The 17257-nt window shown below is 40.0% G+C and overlaps 1 protein-coding gene and 1 long non-coding RNA gene across 2 annotated transcripts in view; both read right to left on the bottom strand.

The window, feature by feature from the left end:
* Positions 1 to 17257, bottom strand: part of LOC134650361 (uncharacterized) — a 50217-nt gene that overhangs the window by 1200 nt on the left and 31760 nt on the right. The gene's annotated exons all lie outside the window — the stretch shown is intronic.
* Positions 2744 to 17192, bottom strand: LOC134650243 (E3 ubiquitin-protein ligase NRDP1). The gene is made up of 7 exons (XM_063505191.1): positions 16931 to 17192; positions 16697 to 16839; positions 15423 to 15505; positions 12339 to 12544; positions 10053 to 10208; positions 9052 to 9182; positions 2744 to 2943 (listed from the first exon to the last, which is right to left on the bottom strand). The coding sequence occupies exons 1-7, from the start codon at positions 17018 to 17020 to the stop codon at positions 2805 to 2807; spliced, it is 948 nt and encodes a 315-aa protein (XP_063361261.1). The 5' UTR covers positions 17021 to 17192; the 3' UTR covers positions 2744 to 2804.

The raw sequence follows: 17257 nt of genomic DNA, 5'->3' as shown, positions 1-17257 counted from the left end.
ACTAGTCACTAGTGTGGACTAGTCATTGAGTTTTCACTTCTGCCGGCACTCCCTGAGTGCAACCCGTTGTTTTTTTACTTGTATTAGGAGTTAGCGTTATGCGTCTTTCCTGAGATCATCATAAAATGCAAGAACTAAGTCTGATTATCTTACTGGACCGTCCCCTACAAGCATGTACCTTTGACTTCTTCAATTTGTTCAGTGGGCAAGCGGGAAGAGTTAACAGACAAGAGAGAGAGAGAGAGAGAGAGTTATACTTTCACATTTATAATATTAATAGGGATGGGTGGTACAGTCAGCGTCAAATACTTTGTAGCAACCAAAGTAGCCAAATACACCATATATTTAGTATGTACTACCCACCATATACTTGAGTACAATAAAACAACGTCAGGTTAAAAAATTATCGATTATATTTACTCATTAACCTAAACAAATTTACGAAAATTATGATTGTAAGTTGTTGCCAATTCAACTCAAAATACGAAAACAATATTATGGACAAAAAAATAACTTCATACTACAAGTGATTTTGTGGAAAACAAAAAGAATGCATGACCATAAATATAATTCTGAGTAAATTATATTTATAGCCCTGCAGTATTATAAGCATTACGCACTATAATAAACATAACACAGCACACGATCACTGATATTTGTAAAAATCCTTATTCAAATAATATTTAACTGGCAATTGTATATCAAAAACATAAGGCAACTCATAAAATAAAATACAAATTAATTTAGGAATGTTACCACTCTTAATTAAAAATTTCTCACTTATAAACAATACTTTGCAACTTTTGTAAATATTACAATCATTGGCTATGCTAATCAGTTATCAGCGTTTAAAAAATCATATAAACTCTGTGCTAGTTAAAACATAGTTTTATTTGAACACAAAATTTCTTACATCCACATTCATAAGGAAATCTCGATCAAACCTGAAAAGATTTTATCTGAGATTTAAGTTCGAAATTATGAGAGACCAAAGACATTTTCGCGAGAAATTATATTAATTTACCTTTTTCCACTTTAAAAGCAGAATGCTATAATACCCAAAATGTTGAGATACTCTTAATTCTTGTTCAGGTGTTTCACACTCAGCCAGAATTATATGGTATTATTTTAAAACTCAGATGTTTAATGGTGTCTCATTGTTCGGTTACGTTATAAATTTATAACAATTAAATTTAGGTTATAGCAGTTAGAGAGTGTGACCGTTGAGTTTAAAATACCTCTAGAACTGATGGGATGTGACATGAACATGGAAACATCACTAGTTTTCTCGCACCATAGTTGGAGCGCGTACCGCACTCGAATAATGAGAACAATCCGGTTATATAACAAAGGACCAAAGTCCGTAAACCTATAGTTGGTCAAATCAAATTTGTCAAAGAAAAAAAAAAAACTATACTCATCCTTTTCTTTTGGGCGCTAGTACTAGTGTAAGACAAATATAGTATGATTTTCTCTGTCTATGTTTGAAATGAGACAGTGCTTTGACAAACTATAGCATGACTGCGAATATGGATCACGCCCTCACTATAGAGGGCATGATACGGTCTATCAATGGCGGGATGTCCACAGAACTTCATTTCCATCTATCCTTTTTGAGATAATTTTATTCTACATGCCATAAGGTGACTGCCATAGTTATTGGCCACATGTTGGCCACTCTAACTATAAAGGCTTCGTCACACAGGCGCGTTTTCCGGGCGCGGCGTGAGCGGGGCGCGCCGCTTTTACATACAAAACGCTCACGCCCCGCCCGGAAAACGCGCCTGTGTGCCGAAGCCTAACTTATATTGCCTTGTTTCTTTATTTGTTAAGAGTGACCAATGACTAGCAGTCACCCTATTCATAGATAGTAACAGATGTTACTATGTTACGTAGATACGTACACGCGCCACACTGCTATCTTCCCGTACGTCGTCACTAGCACGGACACAGGCACAGTGGGCCGTTTCGTAGATGGCACATTTTACACAGGCTGAAAATTTTGTCGCTAGCGATACTCTGCATAGTGAATTCATAAGTCATACTGAACACCTTTAAAGGGTATTTGACTGTATTTAAAATAAATTATTTTACACTATGCATGAAATAAAGCACCAGAAGATTAATAGAGAAACGTAGACAGCAGTCATTTTTAGACACAATTTCTATTTTTAAACTTGTATCAAACTATAAAGAATAGGTCATTTGACTGTGACGTCACATGCTAGTGTTCCATAGAAGCAAAATCGTTTTGACAGCTCGAAAAAAGAAACTGATTTGACTAGTAGTCAAATAGCCTATTATGGGACCAATGCCGAAATCGCGAAAAAAAATTGGATGTCCCATATAAATCAGCGGCATCACATCAGCCGGACTGTAAAACAGCCAAATTTTTTGACCTATGCCATAGAGAAATATAGTAAGACAAGAGTGCTCACTCCATACATCAGTTCAGACCATTAATTTCAGTGTCTACATCTAGCATCGAGTAGCGGAACTATCAGTACTGCTACTTGACAATAGATGTAGCACCGACCGGAAAGTCTTATGCTGTTGAGATAAGACTTTCCGGTCGGTGCTACATCTATTGTCAAGTAGCAGTACTGATAGTTCCGCTACTCGATGCTAGATGCTAAGTCTTTTTGGTACTATAACTGATGTATGGAGTGAGCACTCTATGTATTTTTTTCTCTATGCGTATGGCTGGTGAAAAAAAAAATCAACCTGTATAAAGGTCGTATTCGAATTTCTAACCTCATAGAGCCTAAGTGTGGCATCGAGATTGGCTTGAGTTTCTCGTCACGTTACTCTATGCCGTGCGCGAAAATCATGACGAGGCCGGGCTCGATCATCATGTGCTCGTCGACGTGCGTGTTGTCGCACTGCAGCACCAGCACCGCCTGCTTGCCCGGCACACGCTTGCACACGTATTTCTCGTATAATCTGAAACAAATTATATATATATATTTTTTTTATTTTTTTTTCAATATTTTTATTTGTTAAACATAGGTACATAGGTGTTACAATTAATTACTTAGTATCACTATGTCTTACCAGTATTAGTTTTATTATTTATATTATTTGTTTTATTTTCGCGCCACCCGTTAACCTGAATCTGTTTCGCCGTCTCACTATCTGAAGGTTGTCTGGAAGAGATCGCTATTTAGCGATAAGACCGCCTGTTGTTACCTACATTTTTGTACCTGTTCATACTTTTGTACTATTTCTTTTGTAGTGTGCAATAAAGCATTTTATTATTATTATTATTATTATTTTTTAGGTTTATTTTTACTCCAAAGTTGAAGAATGTACGACATTAGAGTCCGTGCGAAAAAAGAAGAGTCGTGGAATTTAAGGGCTCTACACGAATGATATTATGGATGTATATTGAATGGTAATATGTTCAACAGTAGCCGTCTTTCGACTGATACTCATACTCATTTATTTACAATATTATTACATATTACGTCACAATTTTATTTACATGAGATAGATTACTACAGTTTATAGATAGCATATAGATATCATGATGTTTTTTAAAGATAGTCAAGATTTAGAAGATAAAGAATGTGTTTTTCAAGCCTTGTGTTACCCCAGGCAACGTGGATATTTTATTAAAATTGTTATTTAAGAATTGTGATTTTATGAAATGATCATTTAGGAACGTTTAAAAATGAACATAGATTTATCAAGTCTGAAAGGAGTCCATGACCTACATGTCTATTGTTGGACAAGCAAAATGCGACTTTAGGCTTATAGCCAAAAGATTCAAATTATTTTCCGTCGGTTATCAATATATTTGGTCCGGGCTCATATATTATGTGTGCCGGCAGCCCGACTCCGACATGCGGCTATATCCATGTCTCAGAGCCGAACAAAAAGCGACTTTAGTGGCACAGCTGCAAGGTTCAAATCAGGGATGTTGCGAATATCCGCATCCGCATCCGCAACCGCGGAACTTCCGCATTATTTTCAACATCCGCATCCGCATCCGCATCCGCATAAAATCGATGCGGATTTAATGCGGATGCGGATGTGGAACAGGTCGGTACAGGAACGTCTTAGCATCGGCGTAAGTGCTAGACTGTTAGGTAATTTAGTCATTAACAAAAAAAAAACTATTAGAAATGAGCAGTCAAGTGTGAGTGGGACTTAATGTACGGAACCCTTGGAACGCGAGTCCGACTCGCACTTGGCCGGTTTTTTTTAATAAAAATTACTAAAATGTAATATTTGACGTTTTTTATCGTACTATCTTGACATCCGCATCCGCATCCGCATCCGCGGATGTGAGCCTTTAAAAATCCGCATCCGCATCCGCATCCGCGGATGTCAAAAAATCGGCATCCGCAACATCCCTGGTTCAAATGGCGGTACCTTCTATTGTTCTGTCTGGTCTCCAGCGAGGACAGGCCGGGCGGCCAGCGGCGCTCGTGGCAGTTCTCCATGAGCTCGTCGATGATGTGCGGCGGGCAGCCCGACTCCGACATGCGGCTATATCCATGTCTTAGAGCCGAACAAAAAGCGACTATATGGCCGAGCCACACCGGCTGCGTGTGCAGCACACTGCGTGGCGTGCGCTGCGTGACGTGCGCAGCACCCCTGTCACACCGGGTGACGCGCACGTCACGCAGCGCACGCCACGCAGGTTGTGACAATGTGTAGGGGTGAGAGATAGGTAAGGGATGGTACTCACAGCTAGTCCTTTGAATTGTCCAAATTACAGTGCACTGTTCACTCTTTTCACTCGCGTTTCGGGGCCCCTTGGTTTCGGAAGGCACACGCGACACTGAGGGTGCAGAACTTCACCCTTTCGAATTATTTTTGAAGAGTCCGGGACGCACACGCGCGATGTGTGTCAAGCTCGGAGCCAGATCGCATTCTGCCGAGCGTTCCCGAAAGATCGCCGTGAGTTATGGTTTTGGGACGGGGAGGGTAGTTGGAAACTGCACATTGTCACATCCCCCCCCACTTAATCTCGAACAGTATGGCTTTAATTGGGATATATTTACTCTTTTAACAACATTATTTGAATTCGGCTTAATTAGCGCGGCTTGACCGTTTGTAATATTTTTAATTGTATATGGCCCTGACCACCGCGGACAAAACGCGGCGCATACTCCTCGATCGGCGTTTGTAAGCGGAAAACATTTCGCGAGTACTTGTTGCCCTACATTAAAAATATTGACTCTCCTACGATTATTATAATAATGCTCTTGTCTCTCATGTGCAGCGTTTAACTTTCGAACTACTGTAGTTTGTTCGTGGTTATGGGTCGAGTTTCCTTCAGAAATTATTTTATCTAATTCCCACCTATTTTCTAAAGGACTTCTAATTTCCCGCCCGAGAAAAATAGATGATGGTGTACGATTTGAACTCTCATGGACTGCGGTGTTGAGAGCAAGCTGGAAATTAGGTAGCGACTCGTCCCATATAGATTTCGTTTTCCGTTTTTTTTTTTTAACAAATTTAACGGTTCGGCAAGTTCCGAATATCGAGGAATAAATTTTGCATAGAAGCTAGTCATCCCCAAAAATGTTTTTAGCTGTTTTAAATTTTTCGGTTCCGGATAGTTTACAACGACACTTATTTTATCGGGGTCGACGGCTAAACCGGAATAACTAATATTATACCCTAAAAACTGTACCGACTCTTTACATAGTTTTAATTTTTTTGGGTTGACTGTTAACCCTGCTTTACCAAGTCTACTCAACACCTCGTCTAGGTGTTGCACGTGCGATTCCTTGTCTTTGGAAAAAACACAAATGTCGTCCACAAAAGGGATTATATACTTGTATTTTATATCACCAAATATCATATCGACCACCCTGTTTAATGACTGCGGACTTACACAGAGCCCGAAAGGAACATATTTGTACTGAAATAACCCAAAGGGGCATATAAACGCTGTAACCGGCTTAGATTCGTCGCTTAACGGTATCTGATGAAATGAGCTGTTAAGATCAATTATTGAAAAATACCTAGCCCCGCCTAAATACTGGAAAACTGATTCAATCGACGGCATTGGATAACTGTCGTATACAATCTTCTTATTTACCGCCCTGTAATCGCAGCAAAGTCGCTTGCCACCACTGGCTTTGTCGATTAAAAATGCTGGTGACGCATACGGTGAACTCGATTTTTCAATGATACCTTTATCAAGTAGTTGTTTAATATGTGCCTCCATTTCCGCGGCTTTCGGCGGCGACAGCGGATAAAATCGTGAGCGAACCGGAACATTATCAATGAGTTTTATCTCATAGTTCAGGATGTTAGTTTTACCTAATTTTTCCGTTACGACTTCTTTGTGTTTTCCTAATAAATTTTCCATTTTACCTCCAATTTCTTCATCGTTTTGAATGCTGTTAAACTGTACTATATCTTGCTGCTCTTCATTTTTTAACAATGGTATTTTATAATGCGGCATAAAGTCAAATATCACGTATCCATAAAATGGATATGGGACTAGTTTTGTTTTGTTAATAAAATCGCATCCTAATATAACAGGTGCAATTAAACTGGGTGCTACTGTAAATTCAAATTTCCAAGTAAACTTATCAATTGAAATCAATACGGTTATAACTTCGGTAGCTGTAAAAACTTGTCGCCTAGCGGTAGTACATTGAATATTGCACCGCGACGTAACCACTTTACGACGACCTTTGAGTTTATCTGCTAAGTCCTGAGTAATAAATGACCGAAACGCGCCCGAGTCCACTAACGCGGTAAGAATATTATTACAAATAACTACTTGTAAGCATGGTTTATTGGTTTCCCTATAACTAATTATTTTGCCACCTTCTTGGACTACTGCGAGAGGAAGCTGACGGTGGATATCGTTGCTTACTCCCTGTTCGCGTTTCCCGCGTAATTTGACTGTGTCTGTAAACGTCTACGACGCTGTTCACAATCACGCCCGAAATGACCATAAGAATTGCATTCATAACAACGTGGGCCGCGCTGCGTTGTTTGAACCTGATTAGCAACCGATGTATTTGCGTTAGGCAAGCCCGACCCGCCGGCGGTGACCTCTCGCTCGCCCCCATGCGCTAACCGGTTCCCGCGCGAAAACGATGCACTCGACTCCCGTGCCGGTTGACCATATTGCCGATACGTATTACTACCAACATTTAACTGGTTCCTTTGATAAAAGTTATGCGAGTTTTGTGAATGCAATTTGTCTCGTAAAAGAGCGCCCTCAACCTCACTACTTATTTGCGCTAATTGCGACATGTCCTTTATGTCCATAGGATTGCATTTAATGTAATAATATATCCTTGGAGAAATTCTACTTAATATAGTTTGCATTAACATTTCCTCTGACCAGCCCAGATTGAGCGCCTTCGCCACCGCAACTACAGAATGCGCAAACTCTAATAACGTTTCGGACTCATATTGATAACGCAAGCACATTTCATTTTTTAACGTTTCAATATGTATCGGAGATAAAACCTCGCTTAAAATCAGTATTTTAATATCTTGCCAATTATGTAACGCGGCTGCCCGACGGAACCACCAATCCGCCAGAAACCCAGTTGTCCTGGTCATTATCCAGGTCACATACTCTGACTGGGGAACTAGCTGGAGTTGAGTAATTTTATCGACGCTGATAATAAATTTAATAAGCTGTTTAGCCACCTTGCCATCACAAGTTGGTAACTCCGCGAGCATTTTTTGCAACACTTTTAACTTATTTTTATCGACTCGATTATGTTCACCTACCGCGTTCGCGGGTGACTCGACCTTTTGACCGTTAAGGCACGTCGATGGAGTATGCGACATTTTTTCTGTTTCGATCGTATTAATTCGTTTCTTTAACTCTGATATTTGATTATTTTGCGACTCAATCTTTTCCTGTAATTGTCTAATAGCCGGATTCAAATTTTCCAAATTTAACGACTTAAAATATTTAAACATGTCCGACACTCGAGTAACGGTTTTTTCTTCTGTGTCGGACATTTTGTTACCGATACGTACTAATTAATGCCAAACAAGAAAATATTAGACCTAATTCGGGGTTTCGCAACCTCCACCAATTGTGACAATGTGTAGGGGTGAGAGATAGGTAAGGGATGGTACTCACAGCTAGTCCTTTGAATTGTCCAAATTACAGTGCACTGTTCACTCTTTTCACTCGCGTTTCGGGGCCCCTTGGTTTCGGAAGGCACACGCGACACTGAGGGTGCAGAACTTCACCCTTTCGAATTATTTTTGAAGAGTCCGGGACGCACACGCGCGATGTGTGTCAAGCTCGGAGCCAGATCGCATTCTGCCGAGCGTTCCCGAAAGATCGCCGTGAGTTATGGTTTTGGGACGGGGAGGGTAGTTGGAAACTGCACATTGTCACAAGGTGCACGCTGCAGCTCAGTCATGCGTGCAGTAAAATAAAATACTCCTGCGACAGTACCTACATCATGTGACTCCCGTTGCAAATGGAAGCAGCTCACCTAATGCCGCCATTGCAATTATTACACATATAACATGCCTGGTTAATACCTAACATCGATTTGTTCCCACAGGCCAAATTATTTATATAAGACGTATTTTTTTGTAATCTTTGTGCTATGTTGTAAATATACATTCGTATTGACGAAAGATTTTAATTAGTTTTTCTTTTATCACTGAATCCATATTAAAAACCAGCACGCGCACCGACCGAGTTGTAAATAAATACAAGCGAGCTGCGCGTGTACACGCACAGCACCTGTGCAGCACCGAGCTGTGCGTGTCCGAACCTGCTCGGTTCGCCCTCTCATAGGGATCGCAGTTAAACACAACGTCATCACTGCACGCAACGAAGCGACGTTGCCGCTCCGCTGCGTGGACGCGTGCACGCAGTACGCAGCCGGTTTGTCTCGTCGGAGCTGCGTTGCGTGCAAGTCACGCGTACGCGCACGTACACGTACGCGTCACGCAAGCGGTGTGTCCTCTCTTATGTGTTTTCGTATTCTACAACGCAACGGGACGCGTACGTGTACGTGCACGTCACGCACACGCATCCGGTGTGGCTTGGCCTTTAGTGGCACAGCTGCAAGGTTCAAATGGCGGTACCTTCTATTGTTCTGCCGGGTCTCCAGCGAGGACAGGCCGGGCGGCCAGCGGCGCTCGTGGCAGTTCTCCATGAGCTCGTCGATGATGTGCGGCGGGCAGCCCGACTCTGACAGGCTTCGCTTTATCATCATCTGGAAACACCGTCAACGTATCAACGGCATGAACTGGACTTAAATATGTAGTATATTACGATACAAGTGCGAAAAGTGGCGATAAATTTAAACACGACCGAAATGAGTGTTTTAAATCGACACGAGTTGCGAATTACCTTTTCGCGCGTGTATTGTACAGTCGACGTCAAAGAGATCTTTACGACTAACGTTACAAAAAATTATTTACACGACTTTATTGTCATAGCATTTAGGTCGTGTAAACATTTTTTTGTTACTTTGGCTGTAAATTTCTCTTTGACGTCGACTGTACAACGTTTTACAGTACATATGGCCCTTTAAATTTTCGACGTACGTATAATGCCGGTAACTAGCACTATACGTACGTAGAAAATTTAAAGGGCCATATGTACTAGGGCGGTAAAAACAGTACAAGTAGTGTTGTGAAGGGCAGTACTCCCTTCGCTCGTGTTTTAATTTATCGACACTCGTTGCGAATTTCCTTCTTTTCGCACTTGTATCGTAATGTACTATAATATAATTTAAAGAATATCGTCAAAGTACTATAATATAATTAAAAAAAAATATTACGACTTTTATAAACTTTTTGACAGCGAGGACACATTTTAAAGAAATAATTCTCAGTTTCACTGACTCAACTCGACTAAATTTTTGGTGTTCAGATACGTTTAGTAACTAAAATACTCGCCACTTGACTAAATTACTAACGTAGCCTATAAGGGCCACTTGCACCATTCACTAACCCAGGGTTAACCGGTTAAACCTGGAGTTACCATGGTTACCAGTACAATTTGACACTGGGTTAACGGTTTAACCAGTTAACCCCGGGTTAGTGGGATGGTGCAAGTGGCGCTAAGAGATGTAAGGTACCTGCAGCACGTCGTCGGGCGTGGAGATCATGCCGCCCCAGCGCGTGACGCGCGCGCGCGCCAGCGAGTTGGCCCAGCGCAGCACCTCCTCCTGCTCCATCTGGTCCGCCAGCACCCGCATCGCCGGGTTCGACACGCGCATCGCGCGCATGAACTCCTGGAACCGACAAGTGTTTTAGTATGCGCCGTTTTAATCAGGGACAGAAGATCACATCCCGCAGGTATACCATAGACTTGACACGAGTGCGCCGTGAAGGACAGAGCTATGCGACGAAATTAACCGGCCAAGTGCGAGTCGGACTCGCGCACGGAGGGTTCCGCACCATCAACAAAAAATAAGCAAAACAAGCAAAAAAACGGTCACCCATCCAAGTACTGACCCCGCCCGACGTTGCTTAACTTCGGTCAAAAATCACGTTTGTTGTATGGGAGCCCTACTTAAATCTTTATTTTATTCTGTTTTTAGTATTTGTTGTTATAGCGGCAACAGAAATACATCATCTGTGAAAATTTCAACTGTCTAGCTATCACGGTTCGTGAGATACAGCCTGGTGACAGACGGACGGACGGACGGACGGACGGACGGACGAACGGACGGACGGACGGACGGACAGCGGAGTCTTAGTAATAGGGTCCCGTTTTTACCCTTTGGGTACGGAACCCTAAAAAAAATAAAAAAGCCTTTATTTCCAAATTTCCCTATTTTTACATTACAAGTTTCTGCGTATTGGTTAGTAAGTTTCTTATAGCTAGTAGTTAGTGTTAAGTTTATGTATGTATTTACTATTTGTTTATTTAATTTGGACCCCTCTAAGAGTGTAGGCCTCCTCCAACTCTCTCCATTTTTGCCTGTCTTCAGCTTCGTTTAGCCAGTCTTTCCCTGCAGTTTCTTTTATATCATCTAGCCATCGTTTATATGGCTTTCCCACTTTCCTTTTGCCAATAGGGCCTCTCCATTTCGTAGCCAATCTTGTCCATCTATTGTCTTTATACCGTGCAATATGTCCTGCCCAATTTGAGGGCTTGAGTTAATGCGTCTTGTAACTTTGTTTTTTCTCTTATAGACATACTGTTTATTTTTTGTATCTTTTTTGTGTTTTAGTATGCGGCGTTTTAATCAGGGACAGAAGATCACAGCCCGCAGGTATACCATAGAGTTGACACGAGTGCGCCCGTGAAGGACAGAGCTACGCGACGAAATTAAAAACAAGTTTTAACATTGCTGACAACAAATCAAAAACTACCCCCGTAATTCAACCTTAACCACAGAATAAATAATAGTACTAAGTACCTACAGAAGACTCACTCTCTAACAAAACGCGTCTGTTACGATCAGCACAGATATGGTCGCTAGGTGGCGACAGCGCCACGCGCGGCTTATGGCTTTCCCCAAAATTCGGGCCGAACGGATGTACTTTTAGCTACCTGTAGCAAAGCGACGAAATCGCGGAGTGAGACACGCCTGCCTTAACTTAGTCCGTTTCTTTGCTGCCCGCCAAGCTTTGGTCGGAAACAAGACGCCTACCGTTATGGCGGTTCTATAGTATACAACATAGGCAGCAGTGTATATATTTAGCAAACGCTTTAACAATGACACACGGTTTGGTGTTAACTTCTACGCATTATCACTGAAGAACGCTGATATCGACACGAGATGTCGTGGGCGAGTCATTAGGGCTATAGGAAGTTCGATAAAGCCTATTAGTATGACGTAATTTCGTAGGGGCCTTCCAATCCCATGGGAATCATTGAGGCCCATGACGTACTATAGAAAAACCCTATTTGTCTACAACCTCATTTGATACCTATAGAAGTATAGATAAATCTAACAATGAAATTACGCAGTCCGGACACGTTTTGTACAGATAAAAATATACTTTTCCTGTTATACCTAATAATAATAAAATAATGCTGCTATTAATTTCGTTTACATTAGAAAAACTTGGTAAATAATGACGACACAACAGCGGGCAATCGCACCTGTAATGGTGCTTTGGACTACTTCAAAACTGATACTGACTGATGAACAGTTGAGAGTACTCTTTGCGCTACTTGTTAAAAATCGATCATCTTACAACGCTGCATAGTATAAAGCCCCGTCTCCATATCGCGCGGCAAACCATCGAACATTGGCTCGCGCGGCAGCCGCGCGCAATGGATACCGGGCGCATCGAGTTGGCTCGCGCGGCAGCCCGGTATCCATTGCGCGCGGCTGCCGCGCGAGCCAATGTTCGATGGTTTGCCGCGCGATATGGAGACGGGGCTTAAGAGTAAATCACTAACTAACCTTCAAAAGCGCGAGTTCCCTCTTATGCTCATTGATGACCAGTCTTTGTTCCGCTAACTCTTGTTGGAAGTCTGTGAGCTTGCCCTGCTGCGTGGCGATGAGTGCTCGCAGCTCCCGCACGCAGTTGTGCTCCTGCAGCTCGTCCTTCGGTATCACGAGGCCGCAGCCGGCCTCGCATGGCATTGGTCGCTTAGGGTTGTATTCACCTAGAAAGTTTCAGTGACATAATCATAACCTAATTAATAAGGTAATCTAGAGGAGTTCATGATAGGACATAACAGTAAACACCTAGTCCTACCTAACACATGTGGCTCAATATTAACTCAAAGCATACCTAAATGGCTCTGTCAATTAACAGGATTAATGTATAATTGTTATCAGCTGCCAAAATCTATCTAGTAATTACTGCTGTAGCTTTAATTATTGCTTTAATGGAATGTATCATTAAGAAGTTGATAGGTACATAATTCAAAACTAATTAAGTGTCTCATATAAAAATAAATTATTCATATGACTTTACCAACCAACTGCAAGCAACTATAAAATCAAATCTAGTGTGTGTAAAGTGCACTTATACAACAAATTGAAAAAATAAATAAGTTGCAAACGCTCATTGCATATATGACATTTTAATTATCATTTACAACTAGACATTTCCTTGAAACATACTTAGTTCCGAGAAATGTAAAAAAACCTCGGAGTAATAATCCAATATGGAGTGGTGACACGCACTAATTTCTATGTGAATAATTCTGCCGTTTTCGGCGCGGGGGGCGAGGAACGCACACAAATAATGTAAACACTAATGCATTTTTTGCATGCGTCGCTACACACGCACACGACAAAATTAACAAACACTAGCATAAACTATATTCACACAAATACAAGAACAAACACAGACAACCCTGTCCGTGAACGAGATGATGTCAGTTCTAAGTAAACGTAGAAGTGCGAGGGACTTGTCGATAATATTGTCGATATTTTATTGACTGAATTTTAACTGTCTGCTTTAGTCAATTATAACCATCAAAAACATTACATGTAAAAAGGTGCAAGTCTCGCAACGCTTCTACTACAAAAAAGTTTTGAGATGTAATGCTAATTTCAAACCAAGTCGGTTATTTTAATCAGTGCCAGGGGGTGTTAAAACCGTATCAATAAGATATCTTTAATTTGTAATACGTATAATGACTTGGCCATCGCACGGCTGCATAATGACAAAAGGACCTACCTATCACCTATTAAAAATAATTCTAATTGAACATAACGCTAGCGCTAATTGCAGTTTGAGCATTACACATATTTACGAGTACGGTACGAGTAAAGCATCTTTATTCATACTCACATCGTACATACATCGTAGTGTACCTTTACCTACTATTTGTAGGAACTGCAACAGTAACTTTGTAATAGCATATATTTATATGGAATTACAAACTTACTTATGCAGTTCTTAGATATTTAAAACGTGACTGATATTGCAATATTTTTAGGTTTTCGATGGCTTGGTAAGCTGAAAACTACTTATGTTTAAAATGTATTGCATCTTTTGGAAATCTAAAAAAATAAATCAAAAAAACAATATATTTATAATGTTCATATACATTTTATCGATATTGGTTTTTATGGTGCCCCATCACTAACTATTGTAGAGTGATACCAGAGTAATAAATTAAAAGTGCCTATTTATGGAAAATGACGGCAGTAAATACCTTAAAATAAATAAATTACAATACAAACATTGGACATGTCAAATAAAAAATATACGATAGAAACTAAGACAAAAATGAATTTTCAAACAGTAGTAGGGTAGGTGCGTTAGTTTTCGTCCAGCTCTAGTTTTCGTCCACTTGACGAAATTGAATATAAATCTACATTGCTGCACAAATTTGGACTTAATGCAATCCTTAATGTCGAGACAATAAATCTATCTACAGAAAAAATGTATTTGGCAAGTAGCAAATTAAATATCAAATATGTTATTTGCTAATCTGTCATGTCGACGAAAACTAGAGACTAGAGCATGGACGGAAACTAGCACAATGACCCTATATCGGTAATATCACGTTATTTATGAATTTTATGATTTATACTATTTATTTCATTGAATGGATTATGTTGATATAAAAATAAGGTGTTATATAAATTAAATTATACAACAATAAGCAACGCAAATTAGAAGTTAGGTATACCTAATGAATATTTAGAAAGTCTTCTTTAAATTTTACCCTAAATTAGATCTAGTACCATGAAGTGGTATCACTTTCAGATTGACAATGTTTTTTAGTTTTTTGCTAAATTAGTGCACTATTTCATAATATTTACATGTAATAGTACTTACATATGAAAAGAAACGTGTTTTTTAAGTACGCTAGATGTTTCCGATCGATTTTTACAGGAGAAAACGCTACAATTCGGCATTTTCTGCTCCTAATATTCCGCTTAGACTGACGTTTGCTGAATGGCGTATGACGTATGGCAACTAGTTTTATATAACCTCCTTGACCGGCGGCCGCCGACTATTGGCAGAGGGGAACGCCTGTTAATGGCGGTTCCTGTTGGTTTATTATTCCGAGAAAAAAACAAATGTGGAATGTAAATCAACATCCCAAACCCAAAAAAAACCTTCCTTGTTCCAATAATGTGATGTGGCAAACTGTGACTAATGTAATAACTTAGTACATACACATGTAACACATTACATTATATGTATCTAAGATTTTCAATGTTAATATTAAATTATGGAATATAATATAGTGATCTCACAATATATGCAGGTTACTCTTAAACTTACTCATACTCATAATCTTTATTGCAACAACTTAACATACCTACACCTTTGAAATGATTTCTAAAAGTGGTTGTACTCAGTATTCTCAGTATTTTTGAATTCCTTTAACAGCAGTAGTAGAGAGTTGTTATGTTTTCAAAAACAATATCTTACAACATTTTTAGTTATCATTAACCAAATTTCTAAATTTTATCTTTTAGCTAGTACAAGTAGAATCTTATTGTCATGCACCTTTAGCTTGAGCTTGTTCTTGAGAACAACACATTGGAGGATATGAAATGTACAATACTCACATTCAACTAAGTGGGACGCCAGGGAGTCCAGCTTTAGCACAGAGTTGCAACCATGAGGGGCATTGTCGCAACTTGTGCACAACCTGACAAACAATAAAAAAAAAACCTTACATAGAATGCTCCGGACCAAGTAAATTGTGTATTAAAGGTCCTACTTCCATATAGAATCTCGCCGGGCATTCTGTTATACATCTATCTCATTCTGCCAATGACATGGACATGAAGCCTGTTATTTATTTTACCACAGTAGACTCGACCATGCTAACTATGCACAAACTTGGCAGTAAGAATGCATACATATCCCTATAGGCTTTTTGCTATAATAATGTCCTATTATATAGGCTTGTGTCGGTTGCAAACTAAGAACTGTTAGGAATGAAATCCCATGAAGGACCGAAAGGAACTAAATCTTTTTGCGCGCTCTTAATCGGTCTTTAGGTCATTTAGTTCAGTGGGTTTGGAGAGTGCTTGACTGAGTGAAACGGAAAACGGACGGAACGAAACAGTTCAAAATGTCGCTAGCACAAGTGCGAACGAGACAAAGAACGACGTGACACGCCAAAGCCAGAAAAGTATGATGGAAAATCAAATATTTTAATTATTTTTATTGTGTTAAGGTGTTTAATGTTTAATATCGACATAATCATATCATACAATTAGAATTTACCAAAGATTGGAAAAAAAACGAGTGTAAAACTGATTCCTATTCATTCCCGGCTCCCAACAAGTTCAACGACCGAACTGAACTAAAGGAACTAAAAGAGCGAACTAGTTCATTTGACCTATTGACCGAGAGTGGAGCGCTCTCTGTAGTGAACGAGCAAGCACAAGCCTACTATAATAGGTATATAAACTACATACTTGACATAGCTCTTGGCATGAAAACTTAGCATGGTCCAACTCAAAAGATATAAGTTCTAGAATGGGATTTATATACCAGTCAGTAGGTTTAAGAAGCATCAGATGTTCCTTCCATATGAACGCCTTGCATATGGCAGATTTGTAGAGAATGCTTTTGGTATTAAGTCAACTCTTTGTACAATCCTGAGTTTAAGGTGTCTAGATAAGAAAATAACATTTACTATTACTTTTTAAGTAGATATATTTAAATAAAATCATAATGAATGCTATTCGAACTGCTTACTAATAGTAGTAGGTACCACATTTCGCAGTGTTACATGCTACTAGTAAACAAGTCCGTAGGTGGTAGGTACTACAACGTCCAAGAATGGCACAGGTAAGGTCAATCATGTAATAAGTTACGAAATGCTCACCTGGACAGCAGGTTACGTAGTATTCGCGGAACTGGTCGCAACTGGCTGGCGGTGACAGCCTGGCGGTCCACCGGGCACGTCGGCTGGCGGCTGATCCACTCTGTAATACACGCGCGACAAAATGCGTGCTCGCAGGCTGGCGCCTACAGTAAACATGCGCAACATATATATACCACTTGTCAACAATAAAGACAACAATTTTATAACAGAATTCTCATGCAAACAAACTCCCACCTGCAAAGGATCCTCGAGAACCCCCGAGCAAATAGGGCAAATCAGCTCCTCATCAACGTCACCTTGAAACCTTTTTATTTCAAAGCCCATTCTGAGAATTCTTAAATGATTCAGCACACATCGGCCCGAATTTATTGATTATACTGATTTGGAACTAAATCGTAACACTGCAATTCAAGTCAATAGCAACAAACAACAAAACTAGAACATCAACCTTTCAATAACTTTTCTCTTTTTCATTTGATTGGTTTCGTTTCGATTCGTTCGATTGTCAAACTCTAGATTACATTTGAAGTAAACTACCAAAATATTATCAAAAAGGAACTG

This window comes from Cydia amplana, chromosome 8, assembly GCF_948474715.1.
Source record: "Cydia amplana chromosome 8, ilCydAmpl1.1, whole genome shotgun sequence".
In the NCBI taxonomy this organism is placed as follows: domain Eukaryota; kingdom Metazoa; phylum Arthropoda; class Insecta; order Lepidoptera; family Tortricidae; genus Cydia; species Cydia amplana.
The sequence above is the reverse complement of the archived record's forward strand: the minus strand, read 5'-3'. Positions and strand labels throughout refer to the sequence as shown.

Coding starts and splice junctions, on each gene's coding strand:
- LOC134650243 (XM_063505191.1), bottom strand. CDS start 17,020: ATGGGCTTTGAAATAAAAAGGTTTCAAGGTGACGTTGATGAGGAGCTG. Junction 9,183..10,052: donor CGCCCGACGACGTGCTGCAG/GTACCTTACATC, acceptor CGGTGTTTCCAG/ATGATGATAAAGCGAAGCCT. Junction 2,944..9,051: donor ACCCGGCAGAACAATAGAAG/GTACCGCCATTT, acceptor AATTTGTTTCAG/ATTATACGAGAAATACGTGT.